Below are 13043 nucleotides of genomic sequence, written 5' to 3' on the forward strand. Positions count from 1 at the left end.
AGGCTCCTCCTTACATCACTGATCTGATCCAGCCTTACACCCCAGCTCGGGCTCTGAGGTCTGTGGATCAGAATCTACTGATGGTTCCTGAACACGGTTCAGGACCAGAGGAGAGAAATCCTTCCAGGCTGTTGCTCCTAAGCTTTGGAACGATCTTCCTCTCCCTCTGTGTTTGATGATCTACTGACTCCTTGATTTTCTGGAACTCCTGTGTTGTTCTCAGTTTTATCTTGACCTTTAAAGTATGAGTATTGTTTTGCTTTGTGACCCTGGTCTGGAAAAGCGCTATATAAATACAAATTACTTACTTACACCTACATATATAACCCTACACAAATATAATCCTACTGTGAGTACACACATTCAACAGAGATATCTGCCTTGGGGACAACAGAAAAGGAAGTCTTCTTGCAGTAGAGAATCTACTTTTTTTTTTTTAAATAGATTTTATAGTAAAATTCCTTCTAATAATGTCGGTATATCTGGTATGAGGTTTGAAAAACAAACCCTGTGAAAATAGCTTGAGAAATGAGCGATTTACGATCACTTTTATAGTGTAAACACATCATGCCTCTATAGACGTAATGCACTGTAGAAACGAGTGGCACCGTACCGAGATGGGCACCCTGTATACACGCCGCTCTAGTGGTACGCAGCAGTCAATGCAGTTTCTATGTATACAGATGTCTAGGGTCTTGTGAGGGCCAGCTTCCGGATCCGGTGTGCTTTTGGTTTGGTATCTACGGTTTGAGCGATAGGAGTAAATAGATAATAAAATGGAGGAATATTCGTCCGTCCATTGAGTGTTTATACGTACACATATTTGTGTATGGTAGAAGTATTGAACGATGAACGAGAAAGACTTGAAGAACTGCTTCACGGGATCAAACAGTGAAACTAACATTTTACATTCATCCACCTGTAACCAAGGACTATTAACCGCTCAATAAAGTGACTGACTTTGTTTCCGTAACCTCTCGTTCACTGATATTTCAGACGGGGGAGAACTTTATGAAGAATCATGGTCATGATGAAGAACTTACTGGATCTTGGAGCGGAAGACTTCAACATTTGAAACATGTGAGTGAGTCAGGAGAGTAAGGTTTTCACATCAGTTTTCAATTAACAACATGTGTTCCGATGACAGATGTCCAATATATAGACGATAAGGAAGAAGAATGAATTCTCTGAAGAACATATCAGCAGAATTTCTAATCTTTCTAAAAATTTACATTTCCAGATTAAACAAAGGTTAACTTCTAACTCCCTTTCATCCACCAGTTTGAATCTCTGCTAACATTAGACCCCCCCTGCAGAATCATATACTTTTCAGATGAGCTTGAGAAACCGCAGGTAGTTTGTGGTTTTGTTTTCTAGCAACCAACAACTCTGCTGTAAGTCAACACATTTTTGACAAATTGATAGTTTGGTGATTTATGGAAGTTTATCATGCTTCATGGATGCACGTCTTGTCATGTTACTTATTTTGAGACAGTCGTGCTTTTATGGAAACAAGCTCCGTCAGGTAACTAACTAAAGAAATAGATAAACTGATGAAACAATTAAGACTTTTTTCTTTACAAATTTCAAAACCTTTCTCACTGAGAACCATGGCCACTGACTTGAAGAAGAAACTGGACGAATGAATCGGATCCGTGATGCTGACGTGAGTTTAAATAAACGAGCTGCTTAATTCAGTTTGACAGCAGAGTCCAGCAGAGTTCTGCTGAGTGTTCTTCCAGATGGTAGTGAGAAAATCCCATTTGAGGCTTTTATTAATTTTGGAGAGAAAATGTAGACGCCGGCGTCAGTGTGAGTGACACCTCGCGCCTGCCTCCATTTGTCATTGTTTGAGGAGCTCTTAATTGTATTACATGCAAATGAAGAGAGTTGATTTCGGCACATTATCTATTCATAAGAGAAAATGTTCACAACATTAGCGGGTCAGCAAATGAGACGAGAGGAGAAGAGAGAACAGGGGATGATGAGAGGGAAGACGATAGGAAGCATCGCATCATTCTGCTCTTTCTCTAAACACATTCAATACACTCTGTGTGTGTCTCTGTGTGAACGACTGTCCGTGTATGGAGGCGTCTTCATGTGTGTGCTTGTGTAGCTGTTTATGTGTGTATTATATGTGTCAGTTTTTTTATTAATACACATGGATGTGTGTTTGTGTGGGTATGTAGGGTTGTGTGTGCATTATTTTGTGTTTGTGAGCGTGTGTGTGTATTTCAAGTTCAAGTGTGTGTTTATGTCTGTGTTTGTGTGATTGTATTTATGTATCTGTCTGAGTTTGCGAGTTAGAGAAGTTGTAGGTCTCTGTGTGTGAGTGTGTTTGCATCTGTTTGTACATGCGCGTTTCAGAAAGTGTGTTTGTCTCTGTGTGTTTCTGTGTGTGTGTTTGTATGAGTGTAAATTGGTGTGTGTGTATGAGTGTGAATTGGTGTGTGTGTGTATGAGTGTGAATTTCTGTGTGTGTGCGTGAGTGTGAATTGGTGTGTGTGTGTGTGAGTGTGTATTGGTGTGTGGGGGTGAGTGTGAATTGGTGTGTGTGTGTATGAGTGTGTATTGGTGTGTGTGTATGAGTGTGGGTCAGAGCTGATAATGAACCTCTGATGACTGAAACATGCACATCAGAGACTCAGACTTGTGTGAGAAATCAAAGTGACAGAAGCTCAACAACCTTAAATGTCAACTATCTTAACTATCTTAACTATCTTAACTATCTTAACTACTCAACTGTCTCAACTTTGACACTATGTTACTACAGCTAACTAACAAGCAGTAGCTCACACTTATTACCATTTACATGTCATTCTAGCTCTGGTTATACTTGTGCTATGACGGTCTCTTGGATTCTAACCCCCAACCTGTGCTTATCCCTCGTCCCTTAAGAGCATCTACCTGAGCGACACAGGTGAGGCGTCAGAGACTCGGGGTACATCTTCACGACCACTGCAGATCTGGCAACATCTGGCCTCATCATCATGAAACTCTCTTCAGTCTCCCTGCCTTTTATTTACTGACTCTTGAAGCATCTTAAACAAATAGTCTCTCACATCCAGTCGGCCTCCTCCTTCCCTCCAGCTGCCCTTGAGCTTTTCTATTACCGCGTGGAAAGCACCTCGCAGCCCTGACAAGCGCAGCGGATCGACACTAAATCAGAAATCAGCGCCAGCCGCAGATCTGAGCCACCATGAAGGTCACAGGCCTGCACTGCGTGTCATCTCAATATGTGCAGCCAGAGACTACACACTGTGACTGAGTGTGTTTTTGGCTTTTAGACACAGATGTAGAGAGCAGTGTGTGAGAGGTTCAGTGCAGCAGCAGAGCAGGGAGCGAACACACAGGACTGAGGAAGTGAGAAACTACTGTGATGCGTGTTTATTAAATATCACTTTTGAGTTTCATCTTTGTTTCTCCTTTATGTTTGATTGTGAAGCAAGAATTACTGTTGAAATGGTCCCACACTTCCATCTAGCGTCCGTAATGGGAATCACTGCACATCAAGCAGACTTTTACATCATGACCACTTGCCTGATTAAATTGATCCCTAAGCTTTCTGTGTCTATTTCATGATTTCACAAATTTATCAACATGTATTAAAACGATAAATAACTCGATTATTTTTCTTCCAAACAGTGTTTATTCTCTCTTGCAATCTTTTTGTACCACCTTATGTGCCGTCACAAAGACACGGTTTCTTTAAATGATCGATGATGACAAACAGATCACTCAAACCCTCGCAGGAGCCAAGATCTCAAGAAGTCAAGTTCCCAAATAGTGAGATTGTATCTTTTTTTATATATATATTTTGAAGATTAGAATGTAAATTGTGTAATTCTAGACTTAAACAACATAATTCAAATTCTAGGATCATATTGATACATTAACATGATGTATTACAGAGGTGGATAAATATTGTTTGTAGGTTTTAAAAGTGGCTTGTTTTGGGTCATTACTCTTTTAATACAAGGTGGAAATAACACTGCTTTCATAGCATGACTGTGGACTACACAGCCAGACTTACTTGATGTGTATCAGTTTTGTACTAATAAAAATGGTCAATAGACTAAATTATTTGGTCATATTTCGATTATTTTTTAAACAGTAATGTAGATGCAGAAAAAAATACCCATGTATAATTTATTAAGGCGAAAATTGAATAACTTTACCGGGAAATTACATTCTATATATAACAGTTTTGATGAAGTTATCTTATGGATATATTATATTCGAATAAAGGGTTTTTCCCTTTACACAATAAAAAAAAGAGACTACTGATACAACTACTTATTTAACTTTAATATTATTTTCACCACATCAAGCGCGTAGTCATTGTGACCATATCATTCATATTTAAAATTAAATGTAGCCGTTTTGTGCAAATGTTTTGTGTACGACGAAAGTCCGTTAACAACCACTAACGGACTCTCTCGGCTTCCGTAGTTCAGTCACATGAAGCAGTTGTTGTGATCGTGACTTTTGCATTTTCAGTCCATGAAGCCAGAATGAAGAAGAACCGTGTCAGGGCGACACAACAGCTCTCTTTTGAAGACCAACAGTCACATTAAATGCACCATAGACGGAACTCGCTTTATGTTTCTGCTGAATTCACTGACAGGTAAGACTCGATGCTAAAGCTAGCGTTAGCTGTTTATTTTGGATCAATAAGGGCGTATTTATGTCGGTGATTTGTTTTCTCGTGTTAGTTTATAGGGATCCATAACATCTGGAATCATGCTGCGGTGGATCCTCGGTGGTCGTGAAGCTCAGAACTCCGGAGAGGTGAGACCAACTTGAACGCATCATCACTGCAGTGTAGACTACTGTTGAGGATACTTCACGGAACCAGTTACATGTACATTTCTTATTTTAGATTGTGTGAACATTCTGATGATTTATTTTATATTCTACTAAATGTAGTAAACATTACATCACATTTAAATCATATTCATAAGATAAAAAGAGGAACTATTAACATTTCTCCCTTTCAGCCATTGCTGTCATGAACGTTGAAGTATATATATATTTTAATTATTTTTTCTTGTGATATTAATGTTGTGTTTCATCTTGCCCTGGGCATATTCATACGTCATTTTAAACCATGTATTATTTGAGAAATACACAGTTTAAATAGGTCCTGGCTTTTTTTTAAACTTGATTCTCAGAATATCCGAATCAAAAGAATGTATTTTTAAACCGTTATGTAGACAATAAAACAGAAATGAATAATCAGATAGAGAGATTGTGAATTTGAATTATTTAAATATTTAAATATTCACCTGTTGACATGTCAGTGTCCAGATGTTTGTAGCTGCTGGTGGGGTTACTGAAGGTGAATTCTCCAGACTAGATCAACCTATGTCATAACATAATATCCAACAAGTTATTGATTAGCAATAACCACCTCAGAATGTGCCATAAAGTTCTTCATAGTTTTTAAGTTTGAGTTGCAGTTGTGACACTGGAACACCATCTGAAACTAAGTTATTCTTTCTCTCGGATATGGGTTCTGTAGAGTTGGATCGAAGTGTTAAATCCGGCGTGTGTGTCTCTCGTCGGCAGAAACGTCAGATGTTGTGCATTGGAGAGGAACAACCCAAAAACTGGTTCACTGAGCTGCAGGTGCTGAAAGGACATTTTGACATCGTTCGATTTCTGGTGCAGATTGATGACTTCAGGTGAGCTCCCCGGCCCCTCCTCGCCCCCCCACTCTCCTCTTGACTGGCTTCCATCTGTCTGTGATTGACAGTAGATCCTCTCCTGCACCAGACAGGATCTGGACCATCAGTGCCGTGTGATTGTGTCGTACAGTCGGAGCTTAAAAACGCGTGTTTCTGCAGCTGCCGCCGCCTCGACATGCTACAGCGAGTCAGCATAAGTGCTCAGATTGGGATTTATAGCTGAACAAAGTGTGTGTGCTTCTCCCTGTGTGTGTGTCACGCCTGGTCTCCCCCTGTAATCACCTCCCCTCCGGGGCTCCCTGCACACACACGTCCGCAGTTGGGGGCAAAGGCCAGAAAATTCTCTCCAGATTGCTTTTGAGGTGTGAAAATATATCCTGGACAGTTCCTCCCTCTTCTCCGTATCTCTCTTTTCATCCTCTCATCTTGTCGGCTGATGTGGGGAAGCGCGAGAGGAGATGGTTACGGGGTCAAGGGGCGAGCGGAGGCAGTAAACCGCCAGGACAGATATTTTTAAGACTCCCGCGAGGAGGGAAATGACTTCTCTCCCAGAAAGATTGTCTCGCTGGGCTGGAGCTGAAGTGCACATCTGTTCTTGTGTGTTCCAGATGTGCGTCCGCGGGCGACGATGGTCTTGTTCTGGTGTGGAACGTGGAGGTGAGACGACGCTGTGACTGTATAAATGAGTTTGTGGAAGTTAAGAAGCCACTGTGGTCAACATGAACCACCTCACTCTTCTGTGCACACATGGACTGTCATGAATATGCAAACTCATCACCTGTTCCTTGTCTCTGGTGTCAGACCGGCGAGCGTCTGAAGGAGCTGCGTGGTCACTCGCAGCAGATCACTGCCATCACCACCTTCACCTGCAGTAATGGACTTTCGCTGCACACGATGCTGATCACGGCCTCGTCGGACCGCAGCCTGAGTGTATCCTCTTGTACCCATTGTTTGAATCTAACCTAAACCTTCCGCTGCCTCCTTCACTGTCCTCTCCAGCTGTGGGATCCAGACTCGGGGAACAGAATTCAGACCGTGTCAGAGCTCCAGTCTTCCGTCAAGGTGACAGTTCTTTTTGTGAATCTGAACATTAAAAACAGGGATTTCCTACATTAACATCAGCCCTTGAACACATCATTTGGTCAGTTTATAATGCTGAGCTGATGTCAGGAGTGATTGGATGCAGGAGAGCAAAACCTGTTGAAAGAAGACGTTGATGTTTCATTAAGAACTTGGATGTCTATTTTTAAAGATTTTTGTTCCTATAAAGTGTGTTTTATAAATGAAACGTGCACACCTATACAGTTCATGATTTTATTGAGTTGTATTAATTTAAAGGTCACAGAATGCTGGCTAAAAAACAGAGAAAATTGGTTGTCGACTTCTGGATTGTTTCTTTTTAGAAAAAAATATAAGTGAAAATAATTCTTTATCATGAATATTATTTTTTGGTTCATTAATTCTTAATTTTTTATGCTAATAAAATATATTTTATTGCTTTTATTAATCATTTTTTCTCATTTCATGTATATTTATTTAATTATTTTATTCTATACTATCACCACCATAAAAAATGTCAGTGGCAATAAAAGTTTTCTCATTCTGAAAAACACAAATGCATTTACATTGAAACCAGTTACTGCTGTGAAAACACAGGTTGAGGTTTCATCCTACTGCAGATGAATATAACATGTGACACAGATGTTTGTCTCCTGCAGTGTCTGCTGGTGCTGGAGCGTCTGGGAGTGTGGGTGTCGGGCGGAGAGGAGGTCTGTGTCTGGAACAAAGACTTCCTGCTGCAGTGTCACGAGCAGAGCCACAGCGACACAGGTGAGCATGGAACAAGCTGTTCCACCAGAGGGCGCTGTAACAAGCACAACAACTTTTAATACACGTCAAAAAGAATTAAACAAAAATGATTTTAGATTTATAGTCCCGCCACCAGTAACACAAACGTATGAAATGCTCAGGGCAGCTACAGGTCAACAAGCATGTCTTGAACTCTCCTCGTCCTCCAGGATTCACGTCTCTGATCGAGTTGCCGAAGAACTGTCTCGCCGCCGCAGCCGACAAAGCGATCGGTACCTTTGAGACGAGTCATGTTCCGAGAGTGTCCGTCCGTGTCCTCATCTCCTCTCGTCTGCTCAGTGGTCTTCAGGCTGACTGTGTCCACCGACTCGTCCGTGTCTCTGTCCGAGATCCGCCGGCTGACCGACCACCAGGACCAGATCCGAGCTCTCACTAACGTCAATGGTTCGTCATAAAACACACAAGTTCTGTAGCGTGTATGAAATTAAAAACGACCACACATGTACACAGCTACACACCTATATATTTAATTCAATTTTATTTAAAGTGTCAAAGTATTTGTGGCAATAACACATGTATATTGAACTGCTAACTTAAACGCTTAAACTCTGCACAGACGGACTCTTCGCCAGCGGCTCTCACGCCGGCGAGCTCATCCTGTGGGACGCCGTGGAGTGGAGCGTCCTGGCGTACGAGCACATCCTGTGGGAGGAGCCGTGCAGCCAGCCCGAGATCAGGATGAGCTCCAGCAAACCCAGCGAGATGTCGGTGCAGCACCTGAGCTCCAACGGAAGAGTGAGAGTCGCACTCGCGTGTCGCTCACGGCGCCGCCTCCTCTGATGTCTCTTGTCCCTCAGCTGGTGCTGGCGGCAGTGGGCAGTGGCCTGTACGTGTACAGCGTTCTGACCCGGACAGTTGTGGCCTACAGGAAAGTTGCTCACGACTCCAACGTCCTTCACACCATGTTGCTGTCTGACAGGTTTGTCCCCAGCATGTTCTCTTGAACATCTCCTGAAGCTTTATCTCCGGCCACAAGAGGGCGATGAAACATCCTAGAAAGAGATTTCATACACTCGTGATAAAAGTTATTTTATTTACTGAAAGTTCTTCATCCGCAGTCTACAACATGTCCGCTAGAGGAGCTGTTTCTACACTATCTCAGTAAACCACGACACCATAGAAAAGTCATTATTGTGTAGTTTTAATATTGTTGATTACTTACAACATTGTGACCAGCAGGATGTTAGTGTATGTGTGCCTTTGGAGGAACCATAAGGTCACTATGTTAATGATTAAGTATTTATCACCTGACTTTGACCCTTTACAGTGAACTGATGTCCTGCTCTGAAGACGGAAGTGTGAGGATGTGGGAGCTTCAAGATCTGCCTCTGCAGGCCGAGCCTGCATCTTCAGGTACAAACTACTGATGCTCGGAAACACAAGTGCATTCACACACATACACAAGTGCATACACACAAACACAAGTGTATACACACACATACACAAGTGTATACACACACACAAGTGTTTACACACACAAACACAAGTGTATACACACACACAAGTGTTTACACACACACACAAGTGTATACACACACATACACAAGTGTATATACACACATACACAAGTGCATACACACACATACACAAGTGCATACACACAAACACAAGTGTATACACACACACACACAAGTGCATACACACACAAACACAAGTTCATAGACATTCATATATACACACACAAACACAAGTGTATACACATACAAAAACAAGTGCATACACACAAAAAGGCATATAAAGACAAATACAAACAGACACAACAATGCACACGCACACAAAAATAGGAACACACACGTATACCCATTATTTAATATACCATACACATTATTAAAAAAAGAGTCAAAGTGCAGAAATGATCATTATTTAGTTTCATGTATATTCAAAAGTGAGGATTTAATATCTGACAAACATTTGAATGACGACACGATGAGTCTTGAGGATGTTGAAGTGTCAATCATTCGGATGCCAGGACTACTGTTATAGTGTTTCACAGTTGTGGAGCTGCAGGGGGCGCTCACGCCCTGGTCTGTGTTCTTCAGGATTTTTTGGGATGTGGAACTTCGGGCGCTCCAGTAAACCTGCTGGACCTCCTTCCAAGAAGAGCCCGGAGCTCCTGAACATCAAGACTCTGGAGCTGACGGGAGACCTGATCGGACACTCGGGTCCCGTCCAGGTACGACTTCTCACTTCAGCCGACGAGGATCGTAACACAATCATGACGACACACGACAACTATAGAATAATATTTGGATTTCAAACTTGACTGAATCCTTAAGTCCTTTTTATATGAACTCAAAAATTGGATTAAAAGAGTTAAACACAATTAAATGGCTTAAAAACAATAACTCAGCAAAGATGAATTATTTAAACAAAATTAGCTTAAGTGATTTAAGGAAGAAAAAAGGTTATGAGTCAGATTTAAAACCTTACAATGAAAATTAAAAACAATGTTAAAGAAATTGACAACCAAAAATGTTATAAAATAATAAAAAAATAAAGTTAAAATTATAAAGTCAGTCTGAAAAACGCTATAAAAAGAAAATGAAAAAAGATCAGGGGAAATTAATCATTGAGATTGGCTAAATCAGTATGAAGTGTGTATATAGTTCAAAACATTAGTAGATGTTATAAACATGCTTCGGTCCAAGTGGTTCGATCGGCTTCTTTTTTCACCTGGAGACATTAAAAAAGAAGTGAAACCACAGTAATGTCATCAGCAGGCACTGCAGCAGCACATTTTGAACTCTCTCCTGAAGTCAACTGTGTGATTTCTTTTTTTTTAAAATTATGAACTATATATTGTGAAGGAGATTTATATTTTATTTATTCCATGCTTGCACCAAGTCTGTGTTTTGCAGATTGTGTCAGTGACGTCACCATGAGTAAAAGGTTCCTCTCTCCCTGACCAGATGTTCGTAGGCTTCCAGGAGAACGGTCTGGTCACATGCTCCGCCGACCACCAGCTGATCCTCTGGAAGAACGGCGAGCGACAGTCTCACCTCCGCAGTCTGACTCTTTTTCAAAAACTGGAGGAGAACGGAGGCCTTTGACCTGAATGTACCACATCGTGAATTCATGTATTTCTGCTTTATTGATGTTTTGCACGTATGAGTATGAGAATATACTGTAACAAAACTTTGCTTCATGGTCAGCTTGACTACAGCGTATTACCGCTTCAGACGCCCTAATAGACCTTTTGTATCGATGGATCCACAACAGAGAAAAGCACGAAAGACTTTGTTGCCGTGACAACAAGGCGATGATGAGACTGTGACACTGGCAGGAAAGGTTGGCACGTGTGGAACATCCTTGAGGATGAATGTGATGAAGACTCGCCGACATCGTCACATTCCAAGCAAAAGTTGTAAAAATAGTCTTGAGTAGAAATGTTTCACTAGCAAAAATATCTTCTGTTCAGAGAGTTTTGTGGAGCCATGAACGCCTGCTGCAAACAAACCTTTAGACAAAAGTCAGGAAGTGGAACAGAGCAGCAAATGAGGTGAACTACTGTATGATTCTTATAATTCCTCTCCACATTCATAAGTGTGTGCTCAGTAAGGTTCTCTATGGAGAAGTTAAATCAGAGGAAAGGCGAGGAAATTAAGTTAAAAACCCAAAGAGAAAAACATAATGGGTAAAGTTTGGTTCAAAAGAAAGTTTAAAGTAAAAATAAATGGGGATGTGTGGGATCAAAGAAATTAAAAATAAATGAAAAAGCAAACAAAGAAAGGTGCAGGTTAAAATAACAAATCATTAATAATAATAAAAGAAACTAGACAGTTGTGGGAAAAACCCCACTAAAGTACAAAGAAATAATTGTCCTCATTAGTAAAATTGTTCTGCTGAGTGTATATGACATGTTAGTGGACACCAAATGTCATAATAGTATTTTTTTAAGTTGATTTAAAAGAGTCCATTTGATGTCAACTTGTCACACTAAAGTTCAGTACCATGTGAAGTTCAAATACTGCATTAACGCAGCAACGACTGTTTCAGTAACGAGGAACTTGTTTATCCTGCACTTTACTGGCTCATAAACACAACCTTAATCTTCCTGGCGGGAAATATTCATAAACGTCTGCTCTAAAGTACTCCACCACTAGATGTCACTAACCTCCTCACACTGGTCCTTCAAATCATGGCGCCTGAAAAGATGTCACGTGACACAAATCACACTAAAACGTCTGATCCAGACCTTTTTTTTTAAACAATCAGTTTGTTAAAAAGCTACAAAGTGTAAACAAGTAATACTCATGGTGGCCACAGGAGGGCAGACAAGCCACACAGATGGAGCCTGGATGACGTATGTTTATAGCACTAGAAGGTCACCAGGGTCAGAGATTAAGATACTGATGTTCACAGGATAGACAGGTGTGGACAGAAAGACAAGATCATAGAGGTCATGGAGGTATTTGTCGTCTTTTTTTGCTGGTCTAAGTGGCTTCCAAAATGGAAAGTGGCTGAATGAGGATCTGACACACCAGAGCAAGATTAATAACCAGCACTCGGATGATCACAGACCTGCTGGACCACCAGAGTCAAGGGTCAGTCGAAGTTGAAAATAACAATTGAAGGAATCTATAGTGTAAGTTTAGAGACCAGCACTGATGTTCAAGGTCTCTTATTCAGACGGCAGCTTTTTTATGCCTCTGTAGATGAAGTGCTGAGAGCTCCACTGGTCCTTAGCTCCTGCGAGGAAAACAAACTCGTAATGAAGTGGAGGAACATACTGCAGGTCATCATGTAGCTTCAACAGAAGTCCAGCTCCTTCAGCCGAGGGAGGATTTAAGACGAAAAGAGTTTGTGAAACGTTCTGGTCAAAACTTGTGAAAGAAGCTGCGGATAAAAAGAAAAAAAAATGACTCTGCATTCCTCGGTCCACAATGTTCTCTTGAAGGTCGTCTGTCAGGACACCTGGAGGTCGCAGATGATCGAGGAGCCGGAGGTCAAGAGGGAGGCGGTGGACGAAGACTCTTACAGTTCATCTCATCCAAGCTCTTCCAGTACTGGTAGTTCTCTGACAGGTGCTCCATGAGACCCGGCAGGCTGGCGAAGGCTGAGAGAGATGATAATGATGATGATAATGATGATGAGGATGATGAGGATGAAGATGATGATGATGATGATGATGATGAGGATGAGATGTTACATAATGCATACAGTCTTACTAATAATTCTCATACATTTTATTCTGAAGAAGTTTTTGACTTTTTTTTTCATTACTTTTCCTGTTACCTCATCTTTTCTTCTTTTGTTTGACGTTTGCCTTTTCAGTCTTCCTTCTTTTTTCAATACTCTTATTTACAAAACGTTTTTTCCATGTTTAAAATTTTTTTCTCTTTTTAAAATATTGTAACTTACCCTTTCCCCCTTTTTTTAAATGTACTTTTCCATTATTTTTATGTACCTTTTTTCCATATTCTTTTTTCATCTGATTTTTTTATTTTAATATTATTTATTTGCCTTGTTTATACTGACTTTTTT

General features: G+C 40.8%; 2 protein-coding genes across 3 annotated transcripts in view; one reads left to right on the top strand and one right to left on the bottom strand.

Moving 5' to 3' along the window:
• Positions 1–4468: 4468 nt before the first annotated feature.
• wdr41 (WD repeat domain 41) lies at positions 4469–10699 on the top strand. The gene is made up of 14 exons (XM_087791930.1): positions 4469–4627; positions 4716–4791; positions 5572–5687; positions 6299–6347; positions 6492–6620; positions 6690–6752; positions 7409–7520; positions 7709–7771; positions 7839–7943; positions 8116–8294; positions 8357–8478; positions 8827–8912; positions 9599–9732; positions 10469–10699. Exons 2-14 carry the CDS (start codon positions 4744–4746, stop codon positions 10607–10609), a joined length of 1347 nt encoding a protein of 448 aa, XP_087648056.1. The 5' UTR covers positions 4469–4627; positions 4716–4743; the 3' UTR covers positions 10610–10699.
• An 88-nt stretch (positions 10700–10787) lies between these two features.
• pde8b (phosphodiesterase 8B) overlaps positions 10788–13043 on the bottom strand; it is a 28499-nt gene continuing 26243 nt past the window's right edge. For both annotated transcript variants that reach the window (XM_087791929.1, XM_087791928.1), the window contains exon 22: positions 10788–12615. In XM_087791929.1, coding sequence (XP_087648055.1) covers positions 12506–12615 — 110 coding nt within the window. In that variant the 3' untranslated portion in view covers positions 10788–12505. The remainder of the gene's footprint in view (positions 12616–13043) is intronic.

Source organism: Callionymus lyra, chromosome 5, assembly GCF_982586985.1.
Source record: "Callionymus lyra chromosome 5, fCalLyr1.hap1.1, whole genome shotgun sequence".
NCBI classification, from domain to species: Eukaryota; Metazoa; Chordata; class Actinopteri; order Syngnathiformes; family Callionymidae; genus Callionymus; species Callionymus lyra.